Source organism: Euleptes europaea, chromosome 1 (genome assembly GCF_029931775.1).
Source record: "Euleptes europaea isolate rEulEur1 chromosome 1, rEulEur1.hap1, whole genome shotgun sequence".
Lineage (NCBI taxonomy): Eukaryota > Metazoa > Chordata > Lepidosauria > Squamata > Sphaerodactylidae > Euleptes > Euleptes europaea.
The window spans coordinates 20,936,062-20,960,395 of record NC_079312.1 but is presented as its reverse complement, the minus strand read 5'-3'; the positions used below and the strand labels follow the sequence as shown (position 1 = coordinate 20,960,395).

Here is a 24,334-nt window from a genome sequence, read left to right as displayed (position 1 = left end):
CCTATTGATGATTTTACTTACAAGCGGAGTGCTTGCAAAGTTCCTGAATGGAAAAGAAGCAGGATTGTGCATGTCATCATTCAATAGAAGATGAAATGTAACCATTATCTTGCAGCGCCCATGAGGCGAAGTATTCAGAACTCCTTTCCTTCTTGTTTGCCACTGAGGAAATCAATAAACAACCCAGGCTGCTACCCAACGTCACTCTGGGGTACAACGTCTATGAGAACTATTTCAATGCAAGAATGACTTCTGATGCAGTGGTAGACTTGCTCTCTGGGGGTCAGGCGAATGTCCCAAACTACAGATGTGGAGGACAAAATAATCTCTTGGCTGTTCTTCACTCTGAAGCCTCCAATGAGATTTCAACCATCTTAAGCATCTACAAAATGCCTCAGGTAAGAAAATAAATGAATGTGTGGGCTGGGTCTAATATCACTCCACAGAAGTCAATAGGGAGGTAGTGAGCACCATAAAGATAGAAAATAATTCTGAACAGAGTTGAACATGATTTGAGAGTTGAACATGATTTCCCTCTGGTAAAAAGGTAAAGGTCCCCTGTGCAAGCACCGGGTCATTCTTGACCCATGGGGTGACATCACATCCCGACGTTTACTAGCCAGACTTCTATTTATGGGGTGGTTTGCCAGTGCCTTCCCCAGTAATCTTCCCTTTACCTCCAGCAAGCTGGGTACTCATTTTACCGACCTCGGAAGGATGGAAGGTTGAGTCAACGTTGAGCCAGCTACCTGAAACCAATTTCCGTCAGGATCGAACTCAGGTCGTGAGCAGAGCTTGGACTGCAGTACTGCAGCTTACCACTCTGCGCCACGGGGCTCTTTTCCCTCTGGTATCTATACACTATTTTTCCCCACTGTGGTCTCTGATCAAACTTTTGAGTGATGTTTAAGACCCTGCAAAAATCACTATGTACAACAGTGTAAAATAAGAACACCACGAGAGCACTTCTGAGTCAGACCAGTGGGGCTCTTCCTATGTTCTGATGCTCACACTGTGGCAAATAATGAGTCTCACATGTTTCAACCTTTCCTTTTTCTCCACCCCCCTCCGCAGTTGACGTGCTAGAGGAGCATGTCAGCCACCTGGAGCAGCATGTGTTCGGCCCACGTTAATGTCTCCTGTTAACAAAGTGTAAATGTTAAACAAAAAATTAACAAAAAAGTTATAATTGTTTACCATTGTTTAAAAAGTTTATATTAAAAACAAAAAATTTAAGAAAGGTTTGGTTGTGAAGTTGATCTGCTATTAGTAGGAAAGGTTTATATTGTGAAAATGTTAAAAAGTTAAAATGCTTGCACAGTCTTCTAAAAATTTCAAATGGATGTTTACTATTTCATAAAGTTTCTATAGTTGCACAGTTCATTAATAGGTTTGTATTTAAAATTGCTTGTGTTGTGGTTGATGTGGGGGAAGAGGTCCAAAAACGCACAGGTGAGACAAACACAGACTTCAAGAGGAAGTAAGCAAAGAACAGACACCAGAGTTCAACGTTCGTAGCCCATTTTCTTGTACCCTACCTCACAACTAGTGCAGCCTGCCTTACACAAAGCTAAACACCAGGCAGCATCACAAACAAAGCAGCCACCTAGAAGCGGAGGAATAACCAACGAGGACAGACCTTGTCGCGGTTCGGGCCGTTAAGTGCCTACACTCTTAGAAAGGACCCCTTCCTGAGAAGGGATATGTTATCTTATTCAGCGAGACACCACTAGACCGGAATCAACGGTTCCTAGAAACTTGTTATTGCTCCTAGGACATCTCTTGAACACGCCAATAAATTTATAATAATGGACAAGAGTAGAAGTATATAAAAAACGCATTTATTTACATTATACAATATATGCTTTTTGGTTGCAAAGCCTTAAAATATCATATAAGGATAGACATCATTAGTCTTAAACATGTTTATGTAGCAAGTAATCATTCACATTCTCTTTGCCTCCATAAAGGAGTATCTTAGTCAGAATATACTCATAAAGTATCCTTAGTGCATTGCACTTTCATTCAGAATATAAGGTTACAGAAATCCTGTCAAAATATGGTTAATTCTTTGGAGAAAGATTTGGTTAGAAGCATCCTAACTTAAATCATTCAAAACATCATAACATTTCTGTACAGAAGACACACTATACCTTGCTGTGTCATCTGTGTCATCTGGAGTCCTTTAAGAGTCTAAGCTCTATGAGAACATATGAAGTTATCCCAGAGTATCTGTATTTGCTAAGTCTTGAATCCTTTAAAGACTTCTATTAATATTCTTAACTGATCATCATTAAGATCAGGCATTGTGTATGTACATGCTATGCATGCTCTTTCTAGTTTTAGACAGCAATGCTGAATGTATAAATAGTATGTGTTAGCTTAAAGCTGTTTACAGTCTCTTTGACTGTGCCAATCTGTGTATGTGCTGTACAATGTATTAGCATTGTGCATATCTCACAGAGTACAGAGAGTCTCCTTTCCCTTCAGGAACTTCTCTGGTCTCTTGCTCTGAGGAGGTTCAGAAGTCCCTCTGTTAAGTAGAGGACGTTCTGACACAATCTCAGAGGTCTACTATTAGCCCTGTATTCAGGATGCTGCTTAGCATTGGTAAGCCAAATAGGCTTAGTTTGTAAGAATCCATAAATCTGATGGACTCTCAGTGTTCCAATACATGGAAAGATCACTGCACTTAGATTCCTATTCAAAGAATAGGAATTCTAAGGGTCTCTATCCTCTTCTAGGAATAGAGCAGTCTCACAAGAAGACTGTAAGTAAGATATGTTGAAATATCCAGATCTTGATACTTCAAGATATCTCTGAGAACTACTGTCCACGCAAGGACAGAGTTTCAATGTTTTACATCTTTTGAGATGGAGAAGTGCTACATCAGACAGCTGCAGTCTGCCAGTCATAGCACTCTAAAGTGCCAGCTGTTCTGCAGCTGTATTTATGCTGTTTCTAGATCCATTAAGAGTGAAGAAAGATCCTTTATCCCCTCCTTCTTATCCTTCAGAGGGGTGCCTTTATTCTTTCTTTCTTATCCTTCAAAAGGGTACCTTTATTCTTTCTTATCAGATACCAGGAGCTTAGTGGCATCTGCTCCTGTCCTCTGATATCTTATTGTCCAAATACGGACATCCTTCCCTTTTACTCCTCTGTGCTTAAAGTATAAACCCTCATTTCTGAGTTACATGATCATGTTACATATTTAATTTCTATACCATCCTCTTCGTTAGGACAATACGCATTAAATGAGACTACTTAGAAATCTGTAGCACAACATTTAACTATATAACTCATGAAACACAATTATTGTTTACATTTGTCACTCTGTAACATCTTTTAGTAACTGACAGCCTTGGGCAGATTACAGAAGAGAAGGTAAGCCTGTTACTCTTATCTTTAAGAGAACTTTAATGCCTCAATAGCACAGTTTCAGCTATTGAGACCTTGAAAAGGCCAAGTATTCTGCCTTTGGTATTCTTTGAGATTCTGACATCTGGCAGCTGAGTCAGAAAGGTGACTTTTGCACACTTTATGGACAAAGTGCTTTACGCTGCCTGTTGCGTACAGGCAGGGACCAGGCAGAGGTGCTTGGCTTCTGACTCCACTCCCAGCAATGGAGAGTACTGGGGGGAGCAGAACCTGTCGCGGTTTACTCTTCCCGGTAGTGTGGGTGGACTGAGTGTGTAACCAAGGCAGCACTCTAAACAAGGAACAGGTCTACTCACCAGAACGAGCTCCTTTGAATCAAGGACTAGGCTCGGTCCTCCCAGGTTCTGCAGGGATACCAGAAGGGCAGGAGCTGGTAGCTGGCACCTACACGAGATAATACTGAGCACAGAGATCTCAGCACGAGCAGCAGCGCTTGCAGTAATTAGCAAAGTTGTTCCCACACTGACTGACTGGCCAGCCTAAGATTTATGGCTGTTCCTTTTCACTCCCTTCCCGGACCAGCTGTTCTGCATCACTCGCTGGTGTTGACTCCTGCAAACACCTACGACCAATTGCCTGCAATCTCGCGCTGCGACGCCTCTCCTGCAAACTAAGCCGAACCTTTGATCTTTGACGGCTAACTGGGCTGGGCGAGTCTGGAGGTGATAACCTTCTCTGTTCCTCTGCTCCTTCCCAATATGTACCACCTTCTTCTGCAACTGCCGACTTTGCTGGTTCAGACCTATGGTCCAGTCGCCCTGGTAAGACTTCCACTGGTGCATCACCCTGCTCTGCCACTCCTTCCTCCTCTTCTTCCGAGGAGAGTTCAGGCTGACTCATGACACTGCCCCTTCAAGGGAAGGTGCTCAGCTCTGCCCCTTCAAGGACAGATCAGGGTAACTTTAGTAGTTAGCTTTGATAGAGCTAACCTTGAGCTAGCCTGTCAGCATGACACAGAGCTAGCCTGTCAGCATGACACAGACTTTCATTATACATTACACAATCCTCTATAGTGGCTCAGTTTGCATGATGTGTTTAAGCTCTATATGGAATTAATTCTGCACATGTTCACAGAATACCATGATTATGTCAGGGCCTGTCATGGGAATGGGAATGAAGCACAGATCACCAAACTTCACCTGTTACCTCGGTCTCCCCCACATCCAGTGGGCACAAAGCCGCAAACACACAACAGAACCAGCAAACCCCCTCCCCCTCAAACCAGTATGGCCCGGTTCAGCCACAAATAAAGGTGAATGGGCTCCAAATCCCCCCTCAATCCACTGCGGCTCGGCTCAAAGCACCCACAAATGACCCAAGGAGGAGGCAGGGTGGTTGGCGAGTGGAGGGAGAGACTCTCTCACATGCATGCATCACGGCACGGGCTCAACTCCAGGCGAGGCCACAGGCCACAGGCCACGGGCAGAAAAAAAGCAGAACGCAAACTCCCGCAGAGGCTAGCGGGCACAAACACAAACCCACAGCAGAACCAGCAACCCCCGTTTGGCTTCGCCCCCACCCACAGAAACTGCTCCCCACCCACACACAGAGAGTGAATCTGCTCCCCCACACACACACACACACAGGAGAAAAGGTATAGAGGAAAACCCCCAAAATCAAACTGTGTGGATGTCTTCTAGCAGGAGCAGGGACGAGAAGAAATCCAATCCAGTCCTATTCCAGTAAGCAGGAATCGTGATCTCTCAGAGTCAGGAGCAGCACCACCAAAATGGAAGGAATTCTAGACTCGAGTGGGACGGGAGGACGCAGAAGTTTTTTATACTCTTCTCCTGGCAAAATCGAACGGGACAATATCTGTTCTGATTGACCAGGAGAAGACCCAGCTTGGCCACCATTGGCCGCGGGAGAATGCACTGGAGAATGCTGCTAATTGCTTACTGACGGTTATGCTGCTGATTCGGAGCCCCCGAATTTGCCGAATTTATTCAGCGATCGTGCCGAACTCGTCAAATTCGGCTTGTTGTTTTCCTGCCTTTTTTTGGGATTTGGTTCCATCCGAAGTAGAAACCGCCGAATCGGGGGAAATTGGCTGGTTTTGGGTTTGGATGGAACCGAATCGACAGCCCTACTCTAGAGTCAAGGCAGCATCACTCAGGCAGTGTCCAGAAATCAACTGTAAGGCGATCACCTTCCACTCCCTACAGCTGATTGCCTGCTTCTGCCTTGAAGCTGACTTTGAGAAGGGAAAGAGGGTGAGGAGAAACAGCTCCATGTCATTAGACCTTTTGGGAGTAGTTAAGGAGGACTGAGGCATTGTGACAAAGGATTAGAGAAGATTTTGAGGAATCTCAGGGCAGTGAGGGATGTAGCACCACATAGATGTGCTGGGAAGTACAGCTATGATTGTCGTCAATAATGATCACAATGAGGAGCCTGCACATTGCTTGGCATTTTGGCGAGTAAAAGAAAATAGGTCCCTGCCCCAAAGTGTTTACTGTCTTAAATTTGACCCCACAGAGGCAGCGAATCCAAATCACTGAGGTAGGGTAGGGAAGAATATGTGTTCATTCCAATTGCACATGCTTAGGCTTCAGTTCACTAGGATGGACTGGACCTTGTAATCCCTTGGATGGAAATGGCATTTTCCCCAGGCACCGCAGGGGTCCCAAGATGAGCACTTTTTTTCAGAGGCCGTCATTGAGAATGGAGGGAGCCATTTACAAATTTCAGATCCAGACTTCATCATCCCCCTATGTATTAGTGTGATCAAGCAACTCCACTGATGATAGAGTGGAGAAGCAACTAAACCTGCCTTTTAGCAGGAACTGGACTCAGTGGGGAGGTGGATTAGGTTTAACTCCCAGCCAAAGGTGTTCCCAAATCTACTTCCTTAATAGTTGAGATGTAAGGTAGCCTGGTTCCCCACTTTGCAGGAACCATAATGTGCCTCTGAGTCTACCTCCACATCAATTGTCACAATGGTAAGCAATTTTATATTTCTTATAGGTTAAGGAATATCTAATTTTTGTCTTGACTACAAAGGCAACACCATTATCTTCCTTTCTTGACTAGATCAACTATGGCTTTGTTAATCATGTGCTCAAAGATGAAACACATTTGCCTTTTTTCTTCCGGATGGCCCCAAAGCAAGATTCCTATTTCATGGGGATTGTGAAGATGCTGCTGCATTTCAGATGGACGTGGATCAGTCTCCTTGCTCCAGACAATGACGAAGGAGAAAGATTCGTGAGGACCTTGACCCCTGTGGTTGTCAGGAGTGGGATTTGCATTGCCTTCACAGAAAGCATCTCAGAATGGAATGAGGGTGGCAACTGGTTTAACTCTGGCATATTCTCACTTTTCATGCAGACAAACTGTAAAGTAGTTGTTTACTATGGGGACTTCCACTCCATGATTACTCTAGAAGTGATGATGATCATATATGCTAGAGAATACCAAACACCCATTGAGGAGAAAGTTTGGATCACAGCAGCCTTGAATGATTTCAGCTTGAGGTGCTTTTTCAAGTTGGTTGATATCCAGCGCATCCATGGTTCCTTTTCCTTTTTGATCCAGACCAAAGTGAAAACCAAATATGACAACTTTAATTCCTTTTACTATCCTTTCATTGCAATTGTAGAGGAAACATTTCATTGTTCATATTCAAATCCTGTAATGTCTGTGAAAGGCTGGACAAGATGCAGAGAGAAAGAGGAACTGCAGACCCCATCCCAGGATCTGCTAGAAAATATCCTCTCTCAAGACAGCTACAGTATTTCCCACTCAATCCAGGTGGTGGCACGTGCCTTGAATGCTGCCTACTTATCCAGATCTAATTGGATATCAAATGGAGGATGGCTGAGACTTCAGAAGGTGCAGCCATGGCAGGTATTCCTTCTCTAACGCTCTCTGAGAATTTTGGTCAATTGTTCAATTACATATTCATACTCTGAGAAGATTTTACATATAGAGGCAAATGAAATCTAGCCCATTTCCAAGCAAAAGATGTTCTGGATGCAGCTCAGCCTGAGGAATGCCCTGAGACCCTCCATTGGGTGAGGTGTATTAGAATAGTAGGTGTGCAGGGAACATAAGAACATAAGAAAAGCCATGCTGGGTCAGACCAAAGCCCATCAAGTCCAGCAGTCTTGTTCACACACTGGCCAACCATGTACCTCTAGGAAGCCCACAAACAAGACAACTGCAGCAGCTTCCTGCCTGTGTTCCACAACACCTAATATTATAGGCATGCTATTATACAGAGGTAGCAGCTCCTGACCTAACCATCTTAGAATTCATGGTATATTTAATGGAAACAGGTATATGGACACATCTGCACATGGATCCACATTGTTCAGAGGGATAGGAGAGTTCTTTAGAACGGTGATACCCTCCTAAGAAGGAACTGAAAGCATACCCAAGTGCATTAGACAGAAGGACAGCAAGATCATCCATATATAGTATAATGGAAGATGTGGAACAATGTGTGTTTTATATTGCCACTGACTTCAAGCCACATTGACTCATGCCGAGACAAATAAATATCAAGGTATCAGTGTACTTAGAAAGCTTTTCTTATAATTACAGTGCACAATCAAGCTTATATTTCTAAATATTGTCGAAGGCTTTCACGGTCAGAGTTCATTGGTTCTTGTAGGTTATCCGGGCTGTGTAACCGTGGTCTTGGAATTTTCTTTCCTGACGTTTCGCCAGCAACTGTGGCAGGCATCTTCAGAGTAGTAACACTGAGAGACACTGTCCTACAGTGTTACTACTCTGAAGATGCCTGCCACAGTTGCTGGCGAAACATCAGGAAAGAAAATTCCAAGACCACGGTTACACAGCCCGGATAACCTACAAGAACCAATTATATTTCTAACTCTAGTCTTCCACAAAATAGAAAAAAAGTAGAAATAAAAGACCCTGGAAGGGACTTAAATTTGAGTCCAGTAATATCTTAAAGACCAACCAAAAGGAAGGGACCTCTGGTCCACTTTCAGTGTGAAAAAGATACTGTGTTTCTGAAGGCAATGTGAACTGGCCCTGAATCAAAATAAGTTCAAGCTCTGAGTACGCAAGGCTGAAATATCCAAGGTAGATTCCTGTATTTCTAAATGCTGGTGCCTTCTGTATAATTCTAGCTTCATCCTTTCCTCAGAACTTCCAATTTTTAAACAATTCAATGGAAGGTGTTAATTTTGATGAGAATGGAGACATGGCAGTCAACTTCGACATTGTGAATTGGGCAGTGACACCCAATCGGTCAATTGCTATAATCAATGTTGGGACTGTAGAGAGACAAACGTCTCCAGAGATAAAGTTCACCATTGATCAAGATTCCATTGTGTGGCCCACATGGTGTAATGAGGTGGGGAAAACATTTATTTCATTTCATGTCAATAGCTGTAATTGAATATCAGTCACCATACAGGATACATAAATGAGATACTTTCAGTCAAATCAATTTACAGTCTAAAAACTTAAGAAATAAGAATGCAGGGGAAAGCATGAAGGGATAAACATTTGGAGGTTGGTCAACATCATGGAGGGGGAGGTAATTGTGAATTTCCTGCATTGTGCAGGGGGATTGGACTAGATGACCCTGGTGGTCTCTTCCAACTCTATGATTCTGTCAGGTCTTATCTGTGTTGATTTCCAGGAGCATGCTGTCAGCCTTCACTTACACATCTTTGTTGGACTTGGGCCATTGTCTGGATGCCGCCCTGAGTTGTCCCATGGCCTTAGCTCAGAAAAGGAAGGGGTCTATAGCACCTTGCTCCCTTTTTTTCTGTTGATCTAGTTCTTTGCCACTTGGAGCAGGTTGGCTGCATGTCGTCCCTTGCCAGTGCCCCAACCATTCTGAAGAGCATGCAAGAAAACTGTGAAGGTCCAGTTAAGGGTATGCATTCAGCAATGCCAAACTGAAAAAAAGCAAAAAAATATGTTATTGATATTTTTTGGCTTTATTGGCCCCAAACCCCCCTGCATGTAACCTATATCCGGCAATCCTGTTCCCAAAAAAGGTGGGAAAATTTGGGAGTTTTGGGGATCATTTCGGGATCACCGGCTACAGCCACTTAAAGGGGGAAAAACACATCCATAGGCTTTTAAATCCTACCCCCTCCATTGTAGTCCAGGGGAATATTTCTGATGCTCAGGGAGGGGACTGTTTTTTAAGTTAGAGGCACCAAATTTGCATCATAGCTGCTGGTGAATCTCCTTAGACGAATGCCCAGGTTTGTTAAAGATTGGGTCAGAAGTCAAATTTTATGGGCCCTATCTGTACGAGAAATGGGGGCTCCTAAAATTGGACCCGCTGAGGCAATGGACCCAAATATTTTCAGATTCCCGAGCCCTCCCCCCAAAAAACCCACACTGGTATGGGGATTCAGGACTTTTTGGGAATCCTCAAAAGTCTTGGGTCCAAGATATCCCAATCTGAATTTTACTGAATTTTTTTATGCACACCCCTGGTCCAGTACAATCTCCCAGCACTTTGCAAGGATTTCTTCCCTTGCAAGGGATCAGGTTCTCCTAGCGAGGTCCTAACACCATCCCACCTCCCCCCCACAATGGCTCTCTATCTGAGCATGTACCACGGCTACAAACGTCTCTGATGTCTTGTCCATCAGACCTCTTATCAGGCCTCCAATTTTTCCTTCACACCCTTTTCCTTCACTGCTACTGCACAGCAAAGTGGTGTCTCTGCCATGCCACCATTAAAGAAGAATACTGTCCTTCACACTACATGCATTGCATAGAGGTTAAGAGCAGTGGACTCTAATCTGGAAAACCAGGTTTGTTTTGCCAGTCCTCCATGTGAAGCCTGCTGGGTGACCTTGGGCCAGTCAGTTTTCTCAAAACTTTCAGCCTCACCTACCTCACAAGGTGTCATTGTGGGGTGGGAAAGGGAAGGTGATTATAAGCTGCTTTGAGACTCCTTAAAGATAGAGAAAAGCAGGGTATAAGAACCAACTCTTCTTCTTCTACTACTTACTGCCCTTGAGGTTGTGTTGAGTCGTTTCCAAGTGGATGACTCATTTCTATAGAACTCACAGACATACACACATAACAAAGGATTTTCCTTGACACACCTGTTCTTTATGCTTAGATCCCACCTCAGTCTAAGTGCACCAAGAACTGTCCACCAGGATACACCAAGGCAATTAAGGAAGGAGAACCTCTCTGCTGTTATGATTGTGTTCCATGTGCAGAAGGGACAATCTCCACTTCGGAAAGTAGGTCAGGTATGAGAGCCCCACTTTGAGGGAGGGGGTGGGACAAAAATGATGCTTCCTTCCCAGCCTCAGCTTCTCCTCTTTGGCTCACCTGGCCAGTCATTCCACTGCAGTTAGGACCAAATACAAGGAGCTGTATGCCTAGTCAGATTTTGGGATCAGTTTGCTGGTGCTTTCCACACTTTGCTTGATATCCATTGTCCAGAGTCCAAGGGCTCTACCAGAGGCCTGAGATGGTTTTGGCTGATGATGCTAAGGATTAAGCCCAGGACCTTCTGCAATGAAGGAGGGCAATCTGACTCTGAAAGCATCCCAACTCCATCCCTATTATTCATTGTTACTTCCTAACTTCTCTGTCTTCCCTATTTTGTCCTGCTTTCCTGGCATGTAAGCATGCATATAATGTCAATTAATGATTGTAAAGTAGATGCAGTGATATTGAAATTAATATGTACTTTTCAGATGCAAGTCATTGCGATAAATGTCCAGAAGATCAGCATCCAAACAAAATCCAAGATCAATGTATTCCTAAGCATATCACCTTCCTGTCCTATGAAGAACCTTTGGGGATTGTCCTGAAGTTCCTTACTCTTTTCTTCAGCCTAATCATAATTTTTGTGTTGGGAATCTTTATTAAATACTTTGAAACACCAGTTGTGAAAGCCAACAATCGCAACCTCTCCCTCATTCTCCTCGTCTCCCTCCTGCTTTCATTTCTCTCCTCTTTTCTCTTCATTGGTCAGCCCCAGAAGGTGACCTGCCTTCTCCGACAAACTACCTTCAGCATCATCTTCTCCATCGCTGTCTCTTCGGTGTTGGCCAAGACTGTCACTGTGGTGGTGGCCTTCATGGCCTCACAGCCAGGCAGCAGGATGAGGAAATGGCTGGGGAAGAGCTTGGCCAACTTCATTCTCTATTCTTGTTCCAGTATTCAAGTGGGCATCTGCACCCTCTGGCTGGGCATCTCTCCACCTTTTCCAGACTCTGACATGCACTCCAAGCCTGGACAGATCATCCTGCAATGTAATGAAGGGTCTGTCACCATGTTTTATGCTGCCCTTGGCTACATGGGTTTCCTGGCCGTCGTCTCCTTCACGGTGGCTTTCCTAGCCAGGAAGCTGCCTGGGGCCTTCAATGAAGCCAAGCTGATCACCTTCAGCATGTTGATTTTCTGCAGTGTTTGGGTGTCCTTTGTGCCCACCTACCTGAGTACTAAGGGGAAATACATGGTTGCTGTGCAGGTCTTCTCCATCTTGGCCTCCAGTTTGGGCTTACTGGGATTCATCTTTCTTCCCAAATGCTACATTCTTATACTGAGACCTCATCTGAATACAAAGGAACACCTAATGATGAAACATAATGGCCTCTTTAAGGAGACTGAATGAGGATGTGAATGCAGAAGTGAATATACATCTACATTGACTGGCCATATATGAAATCCTGCTTTCGGAGAGGAGGTGTGGCTCAGTTTTGGAGCATCTGCTTGGCTTTTTGAGTGTCCCAGGCTGTGACACCTGCAATTAGAGGGACCAGATCGCAGGCTATGTGAAAGACCTGTGCCTCAGACCCTTCAGATGTGTTCTGGGAGGATGCTTTAGCATTCACAAAAAAAAACTCTATGGAAACCATAGAGTTTTTTCATGAATGCTAGAGCGTTCTCTCCCCCACCCCCCACCCCAGTGCAATGCTGGCAGTTCTGCATAAACCAAAAGTGACATCATCGTGTAGATATAAATTTGCCAACCTCCAAGTAGTAACCAAAAAAAATTATGCGCTGTAAAAGGTTAACAAAAAACTAGCCCGACAATGCTACAGCAACGTCACCACTATCAGTTTCATGCAATGTGTTTTTACTACCTTTACAATCCTGTACAGTTTCATGCAATGTGTTTTTACTACCTTTACAATCCTATACAAGAATATTAAAACACACAAACATATACAAGTGATGCTACAATGAACTACATACACACAGCATCCAAAGCTTATACCAGGCTCCTGCCCTGTTAAAGAAATAACATCAATTTCTTCCAGATGCAAGACTGGGGAGGCACTCGCAAGCCGTGAGGCTCTTTCACTGATGATCCTTATAGCTGAATTGCTAAAACAGCAGCTCAACTCCAAGTAGTTATTGAAGTTTGGTATCAAGTTAGTGCTATTAATTTCATTGTTCTGGATAAGCTGTGTGTGTGTGTAAAGTGCTGTCAAGTCACAGCTGACTTATGGCGACGCCTTTTGGGGTTTTCATGGCAAGAGACTAACAGAGGTGGTTTGCCAGTGCCTTCCTCTGCACAGCAACCCTGGTATTCCTTGATGGTCTCCCATCCAAATACTAACCAGGGCTGACCTGAGATCAGATGAGATCAGGCTAGCCTGGGCCATCCAGGTCAGGCTCTGGATAAGTTAAGTAACAGCAATTCAGCTATAAACGGTGTGGAAGGAACATCAATGAAAAGAGCCTCACGGCTTGCAAGTGCCTCCCCAGTCTTGCATCTGGAAGAATTGGACTCTATTTCTTTAGGAGGGCAGGAGCCCTGTATAAGCTTTGGATGTTGTATGTATGTAGTTCATTGTAGCATCGTTTGTATATGTTTGTATAGCTCTAGCTATAAAGCTCAGGACAGAGCCACTGCCAGTCTGATAACACAATGTGAAGCTCTATGCCAGCGTGGCGTAGTGGTTGGGAGTGGTGGACTCTAATCTGGAGAACGTGGTTGGTTTCCCCACTCCTCCACATGAAGCTAGCTGGGTGATCCTTGGGCTAGTCACAGCTCCCTTAGAGCTCTCTCAGACCCACCTACCTCACAGGGTGTCTGTTGTGGGGAGAGGAAGGGAAGGCGGTTGCAAGCCAGTTTGATTATCTTAAAATGTAGAGAAAATCAGCATATAAAAACCAACTTCTCCTCCTTCTTCCTCCTTTCTTTTTTGATAGAACAATTGTAACATGGAACTTCATATATGTATAATTTTTGGGAGTAAGTAATGTGTTGCCATGGTGCCAGGGCTTGGGCTACAAATGCCAGCAGGAGGGTTGCCAGGTGCCCACTGAGGACAGGGAAACTCCTGCCTCTGCCCTCCAATTTCTACCCTCAATCCAGTGAGTAGTGGGAGGAAAACAGAGGGAGGGACAGCACCTTTGATGTTCAGGAATCACTTCCAGGTAAAGATCTGGAGGTAGGGTTTTCAATCTCCAGGTACTAGCCGGAAATCTCTTGTTATTACAACTGATCTCCAGCCGATAGAGATCAGATCACCAGGAGAAAATGGCCACTTTGGCCATTGGACTCTATGGCATTGAAGTCCCTCCCCTCCCCTGTTGCGGTTCGGGCCGTTAAGTGCCTACACTCTTAGAAAAGACCCCTTCCTGAGAAGGGATATGTTATCTTATTCAGTGAGACACCACTAGACCGGAATCAATGGTTCCTAGAAACTTGTTATGGTTCCTAGAACATCTCTTGAACACGCCAATAAATTTATAATGCTGGACAAGAGTAGAAGTATAAAAAATACATTTATTTATATTATATATATGCTTTTTAATTGGAAAGCCTTAAAGTATCATATAAGGCTAGACATCATTAGTCTTAAACATGTTTATGTAGCAAGTAATCATTCACACTCTCTATGCCTCCATAAAGGAGTATCTTAGTCAGAATATACTCATAAAGTATCCTTAGTGCAATGCACTTTCATTCAGAATATAAGGTTACAGAAGTCCTGTCAAAATATGGTTAATTCTTTGGAGAAAGATTTGGTTAGAAGCATCCTAACTTAAATCATTCAAAACATCATATTATTTCAGTACAGAAGACACACTATACCTTGCTGTGTCATCTGTAGTCCTCTAAGAATCTAAGCTCTGTGAGAACATATGAAGTTATCCCAGAGTATCTGTATTTTCTAAATCTTGAATCCTTTAAAGACTTCTATTAATATTCTTAACTGATCATCATTAAGATCAGGCATTGTCTATGTACATGCTATGCATATTCTTTCTAGTTTTAGACAGCAATGCTGAATATATAAATACAATCTCAGAGGTCTAGCTATTAGCCCTGTGTTCAGGATGCTCTTTAGCATTGGTAAGCCAAATAGGTTTAGTTTGTAAGAATCCATAAATCCAATAGACTCTCAGTGTTCCAATATATGGAAAGATCACTGTACTTAGGTTCCCATTCAAAGGATAGGAATTCTAAGGGTCTCTATCCTCTTCTAGGAATAGAGCAGTCTCACAAGAAGACTGTAAGTAAGATATGTTGAAATATCCAGATCTTGATACTTCAAGATACCTCAAAGAACTGCTGTCCATGCAAGGATCAGAGTTTCAATGTTTTACATCTCAAACCTCTGAGATGGAGAAATGTTACTTCAGACAGCTGCAGTCTGCCAGCAATAACACTCTGAAATACTGGCTGTACAGCAGCTGTATTTATACCATTTCTAGACTCATTAAGAGTGAAGAGAGCTCCTTTATCTCCTCTTTCTTATCCATCAAGAGAGATACCTTTATTCCCTCTTATCAGATGTCAGGAGTAGGGCTGTCAATTCGGTTCGATCCGAACAGAAAATCAACCGAATTTCCCCTGATTCGGTGATTTTCTGTTCGGACAGATCCGAACTCAAAACTGGCGGGCAACCGGGGGGGCCGAATTCAGCGAGTTCGGGAGCTCGCGAATAAATTCGGCAAATTCGGCCCCCCTTCAGGGGAGCCCACTGAAAGGCGCGGGCTGCCCTTTAAACTGATCTGAGCCTCCCAGCTGGGAGGCGCAGGTCAGTTTAAAGGGCAGCCCACACCTTTCAGCGGGCCGGGAGGCACAGGTCAGTTTAAAGGGCAGCCCACACCTTTCAGCGGGCTCCGCTGGAGAGGCGCGGGCTGCCCTTTAAACTGATCTGCGCCTCCCGGCCGGGAGGCACAGGTCAGTTTAAAGGGCAGCCCACACCTTTCAGCAGGCCGGGAGGCACAGGTCAGTTTAAAGGGCAGCCCACACCTTTCAGCGGGCTCCGTTGGAGAGGCGCGGGCTGCCCTTTAAACTGATCTGCGCCTCCCGGCCGGGAGGCACAGGTCAGTTTAAAGGGCAGCCCACACCTTTCAGCGGGCTCCGCTGGAGAGGCACGGGTTGCCCTTTAAACTGATCTGCGCCTCCCGGCCGGGAGGCACAGGTCAGTTTAAAGGGCAGCCCACACCTTTCAGCGGGCCGGGAGGCACAGGTCAGTTTAAAGGGCAGCCCACACCTTTCAGCGGGCTCCGCTGGAGAGGCGCGGGCTGCCCTTTAAACTGATCTGCGCCTCCCGGCTGGGAGGCACAGGTCAGTTTAAAGGGCAGCCCACACCTTTCAGCGGGCTCCGCTGGAGAGGCGCGGGCTGTCCTTTAAACTGATCTGCGCCTCCCGGCCGGGAGGCACAGGTCAGTTTAAAGGGCAACCCACACCTTTCAGCGGAGCCCGCTGAAAAGTGTGGGCTGCCCTTTAAACTGACCTGTGCCTCCCGGCCGGGAGGCGCAAATCAGTTTAAAGGGCAGCCCGCGCCTCTCCAGCGGAGCCCGCTGAAGGGGGGCGGGCTGTCCTTTAAACTGATCTGCGCCTCCCAGCTGGGAGGCTCAGATCAGTTTAAAGGGCCCCCGCGCGCCTTTAGGGAATCCCTCTGAAGGCGCGCTGGGGCCGAATTTCCACCCGAACTCCGGATCCCCCCGAATTACCGGGGATCCGAAGTGGGGGAGTTCGGACTTCGGCACGTACCGAACCCACAAGGGTCAAATTCGGCCAAATCCGAACTGTACCGATTTTTTTTTTTTTGACAGCCCTAGTCAGGAGCAGCGCAGAAATTGCTTAGTACCAGCTGCTCCTGTCTTATGTCCAAATATGGATTTCCTTTCCTTTCAGTCCACTTAGCTTAAAGTATAAACACTCATTTCTGAGTTACATGATCATGGTATATACATTATTTGTATACCATCCTCTTCATTAGGACAATATGCATTAAATGAGACTACTTAGAAATCTGTAGCACAACATTTAACTATATAACTCATAAATCCCAATTATTGTTTACATTTGTCATTTGCAAAGTGACATTGTTTACATTGGTCAGCTGCATAGCCTTGAACAAGATTACAGAAGAGCAAGAAAGCATATTACTCATATCTTTGAGAAAACTTTAATGCCTTTAAGCTATAATAAGCACAGTTTCAGCTATTAGTGCACTCTTAGTACATTAAGAGATCTTGAGACCTTGAAAAGGACACATGTTCTGCCTTTGAGATTCTGACATCTGGTAGCTGAGTCATAAAGGTGATTTTTGTCAAACCTGGATAGATAAGGTGCCCTGTTCCGCCCCTTCAAAGACAAAGCCAGAGTAACTTTAGTAGTTGGCTTTTGATAGAGCTGACCTTGAGAGCATTCTGTCAGCCTTTTGTAAGCTGACAGGCTTTTCATTACACATTACACAAACCTCTGCAGTGGCTCAGTTTGCATGATGTGTTTAAGCTCTATATGGAATTAATTCTGCACATGTTCACAGAATACCATTATTATGTCAGAGCCCGTCACACCCCAAACCCCGCCCTCCTCAGGAGCCACCCCAAAAACCTCCCGCCAATGGCGAAGAGGGACCTGGCAACCCTACCTGGAGGTAATGTTATACACTCGTGCACATACAGTTTATGGCAGGCTAGGAACTGGCCAAATCTCTTTGGTGTTTGGGGGATTCCTGAAGGTTTTGGGTGTGGCAGTGAGCAATGCTTTCCTGTCCCAGGCCTTATCCCAAAAAACTCCTAATGATCATGGGCCTGGCATCCTTAGCAAGGAGCCAGAAACAAGGTCAAAAGTAGGCCAGGGATGTAGTCAAGAAGTGTGGTCACAGGCAGGCAGAATGAGGCAACAGAGTGGGGAGATCATGCTCATTCTGGGACAGCTTTGTTCATAGCCTGATAAAATGTTCAGAGGTAGCCTACAAAACCGGATTGTATAAAGCCCGAGTGGAGATTATGAAGCCAAAGTGGATATTGAAGACCAGGCTCCAGATCCTCCTTGCCTTCTGTACTGCAGCTGGACCTATAGCATAAGTTGGACAGCTCTGGGACCTGATTGCTAGAAAGCCCAGTTTCAGTTCTCCCTGGGTACCCTGCATGCACATTGTATGAACTTTCATGTAAATCCTAATGGAACAGCTGTGCTCCAGATTCCATACAGGTCAATGGAGCAGACCCATTAAAGAGTAGAGAGACAGAGTTATGAGACTCACAAACATGTTTTTTTTTCAGCCATGCACCTGTGCATGGAGTCACATAGTGTAAAGGATGGCGTTTTCCCTTGTAATGAGGGAAATAATAGTAATTTACTCTTCCTCCTACCAATGGCCAGGGGGTTTCTCCCACCATCAGCTCTGAAGACAATAATGGAAACACTGGAATTAAGAACAACACACAAGAAATGTCTTGAAATAAGCTTGAAATAACTCCTGAAGAGCTGGCCAAGTGGAGGATGAGGCTGAGGAAAGATTCTGGATCATCCTGTTGCATCAGAAGGCACTGGTGGGCTCCGCCTGGGTTGGACAAAGTCCCTGCATCCTCAGTGGTAGGAGAGGGTTGGGCTTCTTCTGGTGATTGGGGTCTGTAGCTGAGAGCCAACCCAGGAGACATGGCTTTAGCTGGCATACCCGGGCTGACCCTGCTGCTGTTGCTGCTCTTTGGGCTGCTGCCCCATCTCTCCTGCAGGGTTCTGAAGGCAAAGTGCCCCTTCAATGTGATAACTGATCGAGGAAACCCCCTGAATTATTTCAGGTTGGGTGACTTGGCCATCGGCGGGATCACTTCTACAGCTAACTCTGTTTTTAAACCATTTGTATTCTCCGAACCTCCCTATACTAATTTTAATGCGTAAGTAATGATGTGTTGATGGATTTTATGCCACTCAGCCTGAGTCTGCTTTCACATTCTTTTTACCATGGACAGTCCCTGTTTTCTGGGGTCCAGCCTGGGAAAATCGTGTCCCCCTTTTGTCTGATTGGCCACTGTGAAAAACACAATACTGCGTCTGATGAATGTTTGGTCTGCTCCAGCAGAGCTCCTCTTACGTCCTTATGTTTCTGTATTGTCTTTCGAGGACTTTAAGAGGGCTTTAAGAGGGGAGTGGACATATTCATGGAGGAAAGGGTTATTCATAGCTATTAGTTAGAATGGATACTTGTCATGCTGCATACCTATTCTCTCTAGTATCAGAGGAGCATGCCTATTATTTTGGGTGCAGTGGAACACAGGCAGGATGGTGCTGCTGCAGTCGTCTTGTTTGTGGCTTCCTAGAGGCACCTGGTTGGCCACCTTGTGAACAGACTGCTGGACTTGATGGGCCTTGGTCTGATCCAGCAGGGCCTTTCTTATGTTCTTATGAGATTTGTGAGTGTATGAACATTAAGGCAACCCATGTGCCCAGCCTGACATTTCACATGCTGCAGCTAAAGAGCTCATTCTCAACTGTTCTATAAGATAATGTATTATACTGTCCAAAGTAGGGTTGTCAGGTCCCTCTTCACCACTGACGGGAGGTTTTTAAGGCGTAGACTGAGGAAAGCGGGGTTTGGGGAGAAGAGGGACTTCGGTGCCATAGAGTCCAATTGCCAAAGCAGCCATTTTCTCCAGGTGAGCTGATCTCTATCGGCTTGAAATCAGTTGTAATAATGGGAGATCTCCAGCTAGTACCTGGATGTTGACAACCCTAGTCAAAAGCTATTGTCTGAGAGCAAGATCATTTGGGGGGGGGGTCACCTAGATATGAAATGCCAGTGCAGCCTTCCCTCTTTTCCCCTGCAGAACTGCCTAGTCAATGATAAGTATAACCATTAACCACATCTTTTTGTAAAATTAAGCACTTGCTTAAACATTGTTAATTTTTACGGAGGGGATTCTTATGGATGATTTAGTAATACATTTGCTTCAGGGGAGACCCAGGCTAACATCCTCACTCTGTCACAGTGTGTGAGCAGGGCTTTCAGCTTTCACCGGCTTGTTGTGACAATAAAATGGAGAAATCGAAGAATGTAGTAACTGTGCTGGATGAGGCCAACCTGATGCTGTGGAAGACATAAAAACAAGTCATGGAGACCAAAGCCTTTCCCTTTTAGGGACCTCTCCCAATTGGCATTCAGAGGCAGACTGCAATGAACGGAGAGAAGCCAGTGTAGGACGGGCTACTGAAGAAAAAGGATACAGCACAGAGTAAGCAGAGAAGAGCCTGTTGCATGCTCAGGCAGTAATTGTTGGTGAGAATGAAGATGTTACATAGATACTCACCTGTGAAGGGTGTTTAATTTAAGTTTCTACTGGGAAGAGATTTCCTGGAAAGGGTCAAGTGAGGCTGTACACCCGCTGGCTGCCCTCTGGCTAAGGCCCAGTGTAGGATGCTGAAGACCAAGCCCTATGAGGAAAGGCTGAGGGAGTTGAGAATGTTTAGTCTGGAGAAGAGGAGGTTGAGAAGGGACATGATTGCTCTCTTGAAGTATCTGAAAAATTAGAGGAGGGCAGGGAGCTGTTCCTGATGGCAGCAGAGGATATAACTCGCAATAATGGCTTTTAATTGTGGGAGGAAAGGTACCGGCGGGATATTAAGAAAAACAATTTTACAGTAAGAGTTGTTCAACGGTGGAATCGGCTACCTGGGGAGGTGGTGAGCTCCCCCTCCCTGGCAGTCTTTAAGCAGATGCTGGACAAGCACTTGGCAGGGCTGCTCTAGGCTGATCCTGTATTGAGCAGGGGGTTGGACTAGATGGCCTGTATGGCCCCTTCCAACTCTATAATTCTATGATTCAATGCTGTTAGTCTCCTTAGCTACTGCAATGAAAGCTGTCCACTGGAAACGTCAAAAGTGGCCGACGTTTTTTAAAGTTTTATTTACTTCTTTACAAGCCGTATGCTTTCACCCCCCCCACACACACACACCTCTCTCACACACACACACTACCCCTTAAATATAGCAAATGCCAGCAAAGTTAGCCTGGCTTGCAACAGTGCCCTAGGAGTGATCGTGAACTTCTTTAAGATATGTTGTAATATTGATTTCATTCTTCGAAGGCTGTGTTCTCCTCTGCTCCAGCAATGGGCTTGACCCGTGCCCTGCTTTGTTTTGTTTTTAGAAGGCAAATGGCAATTCCCCTTCCAGCAAAGCTGTCTCCGCCACTACTGTGTTAGGATCAGCTATTGTACTTCAGGCTCCGGATATGAGCTACCATGAGGTTAGTTCTAAGGGGAAAGACCCAGAGATTTTTTTTTCATTGCCTGCAAAGGTCCTGAAAGGAAAAGAAGCATCATTTTAGCAGGTCACCATTGAATACCAGATGAAATGTAACCACACACATTATTGTTGCAGCGTACATGCGATGAAGATTTTCGAACTCCTGCCCTTCTTGTTTGCCATTGAGAAAATCAATACATATTTCAGTCTCTTACCCAACATCACTCTGGGGTACAACGTCTATGAGAACTATTTCAATGCGAGAATGACTTCTGACTCAGTGGTAGACCTGCTGTCTGGTGGAGAGAAGAATGTTCCAAACTATAGCTGTGGAGGACAGAATAATCTCATGGCTGTTCTTGAGGGGGGCGACTCTGAAACCTCCAAGCAGATTTCAACCATCTTAAGCATCTACAAAATGCCTCAGGTATGGGACATATGGGGAGAGGAGCTTAGTCTAACAATCCCATCCTACGCCGAGTTATCCCGTTCTCAGCTCATCAGCTTCAGTGGCCTTAGAAGCCACTGCTTAGAAGCTTCTGCTTTGCCACATACCCACAGGTGCCTGCTTTAACCATGAGGAACACAGCATTTACTCAGCTGGCCCAGTTCTCAAGCAGCTGGACCAGAATGAGGAGTTCACCTCTTGAGCTCTGTCCCAGCATTCCCCTGCACAACTGGCATAATTCTCCAATTCCACCAATCGGTCATTAGCTAGAGGCGCATTTGCCTGGCAACCTGTAACCAGACCATGTATTTCCATCACTTATGAGATTTTCTCCATATTTAAAATAATGTCTACTACTCAACATCCAACTGGAAAGTAGGGAAACTCTCTTGGGAGATTATTATAGCTAAGCAGCATCTACTGCCTTTTCCTTGGACCTTAGTTAACAATGAGCAAAATTAGTTGGAGAGGGGAGTGGAAAATTTTACACTCCATGGGCTGAAATGTTACCTCCTGTAGAAATGTTCCAGGGAAACCAAACCACTGGATCGAAAGGACATTTGCCATAGGCACTGCAGTGGTCCCATGGGAAAACCAAGAAGAAAGTTATTTTTGAAGAGAATGCTTAAGAGTGGAGGAAGCTTAACAGATATATAGAAAAGCCAGTTTCCAACATTCTGCACTTAATGTGATTAAGAAACTCCATTGTTGGTGGAACAAAAAAGTTTATAAATTTACCTGTCATTCCCAAAACCTGATCTCAGTAGGGAGATGGATCAGGTCTAGCTCCTATGCAGTGGCCTTCGTAAACATAATCCATAACTTTAAAGAAACAAAGGCCTCGTTCTAATCTCCACTTGCAGAGGCTACAATGTACCTCTGTGAGCAGAGGCTTCCCTCTATGAGGAGAGTGCCCACATAAATGCTGACTATCACAATGATGAGTATTTTGATAGTTAAAGGTATTAATATTTATACAAAAACAAGTATATGAGTAGGGTTGCCAACCTCCAGGTACTAGCTGGAGATCTCCTGCTATTACAACTGATCTCCAGCCGATAGAGATCGGTTCACCTGGAGAATATGGCCACTTTGGCAACTGGACTCCCTCCCCTCCCCAAACCCCACCCACCTCAGGCTCCACCCCAAAAACCTCCCGCCAGTGGCAAAGAGGGACCTGGCAACCCTATATATGAGTTTTGTCTTGGATACAAAGCCAAACGCTAATCTCTTCCTTTCTTGACTAGATCAGCTATAGTTTTGTACTTGAAGATGAAACTGAGTTGCCTTTTATCTACCGGATGGCCCCAAAGCAAGATTCATATTTCATGGGGATTATCAAGATGTTGCTGCATTTCAAATGGACGTGGATCGCTCTCCTTGCTCCAGACAATGACAAAGGAGAAAGATTTCTGAGGATCTTGACTCCTTTGATCGTCAGGAGTGGAATTTGCATTGCCTTCACAGAAAGCATCCCAGAAATGAATAAGGGTGGCAAGAATGTACATTTCCGCAGCTCTTCAGTTTTCACACAGAGAAAATGTAATGTATTTGTTTTTCACGGTGACTCCCAGTCTATGATTGTGGTTGGAATTTTGATTAAATATGTAGAAAAAGCAAGAAATTCCATAGTGGGAAAAGTTTGGATTACAGCAGTCTTGCGCGATCTCAGCTTGAGGTGCTTTTTCAGGGCGTTTGATATCCAGCACGTCCATGGTTCTTTTTCCTTTTTGATCCATGCAAACACAAATACCAAATATGACAATCTTGCATCATTTGAGTCTAGTCTTAGTGAAATTGGAAAGGAAGCATTTCATTGTTTTTATTCAAACCATGTACTGTCTGTGAAAGGCTGGATAAGATGCAGAGAGAAAGAGGAAAGGGAGACTCCATCCCAGGATGAGCTTGAAAGTATTCTGTCTCAGGACAGCTACAGCATTTATAACTCTGTCCAGATAGTGGCACGTGCCTTGAATGCTGCCTGCATCTCCAGATCTAATCAAAAGCTGAATGGAGGCCGGCTAGGACTTCAGGGGGTGCAGCCATGGCAGGTATTTGTTTTCTCTAAGAACATAGGATCATTTGAGTAGCTATGCTGGGAAAGACAATCATGCTAGGAAAAGTTGAAGGCAGCAGGAAAAGAGGAAGACCCAGCAAGAGATGGATTGACTCTACAAAGGAAGCCATGGCCCTCAGTTGCAAGACCTGAGCAAGGCTATCAAGGATAGGACATTCTGGAGGACATTGATTCACAGGGTCTGGAGGACATTGATCGATAGAGTCGGGATGAGTTGGAAGCGACTTGACAGCACTTAACACACACACATGCTTGGTCAGACCGATAGTCTATCAAGACTAGTATCCGGTTTCCAACAGCAGCTAGTTTGATGCCCCCTGGAAGCACACAAGCAGGGCCCTCAGCTGTGGACTACTTCCTTGCCTCGGATAATCTGAGGAATCCAGCCTCTGAACGTGGAAGCCCCCTTCAGCTGCCATAACTCATAGCCAACAATAGTCCTATCCTCCACAAATCTGTCCAACCCCTTTTAAATTCATTCTCAGGTGGTTTATGGTACAGTAAAAAATTTGAAAAAAAGAAGAAGCCAGTTTGATTGGTGAACCCCAAGTTGGGATAGGGTTGTCATCCTCCAGGTAGTAGCTGGAGATCTCCTTCTATTACAACTGATCTCCAGCCGATAGAGATCAGTTCACTTGGAGAAAATGGCCACTTTGGCAATTGGACTTTATGGCATTGAAGTCCCTCCCCTCCCCAAACCCTGCTCTCCTCAGTCTCTGCCCCAAAAACATCCTGCCGGTGGCGAAGAAGGACCTGGCAATCCTAAATCGGGAGTGGGAGAAAAGTTTTTTTCTCTATTCTTTTCCAATACACAGCTCATCATTTTATGGACCGTTATCATATCACCTGTTTTCCAAACTAAACTGTCACAATAGTAGGGTTACCAGCCTCCAGGTACTACTGGGAGATCTCCTGCTATTACAACTGATCTCCAGCCAATAGAGATCAGTTC

At 44.9% G+C, this 24,334-nt stretch overlaps 1 protein-coding gene across 1 annotated transcript; it reads left to right on the top strand.

Annotated features, from left to right (window-relative positions):
• Positions 1–245: 245 nt before the first annotated feature.
• On the top strand, positions 246–11,803 carry LOC130473286 (vomeronasal type-2 receptor 26-like; the record flags this gene model as incomplete). Its single annotated transcript, XM_056844812.1, has 5 exons — positions 246–398; positions 6,472–7,171; positions 8,541–8,767; positions 10,511–10,637; positions 11,100–11,803. Coding segments are annotated over exons 1-5 (1,911 nt in total), but the record flags the coding sequence as incomplete, so codon positions are not given.
• Positions 11,804–24,334: the final 12,531 nt, after the last annotated feature.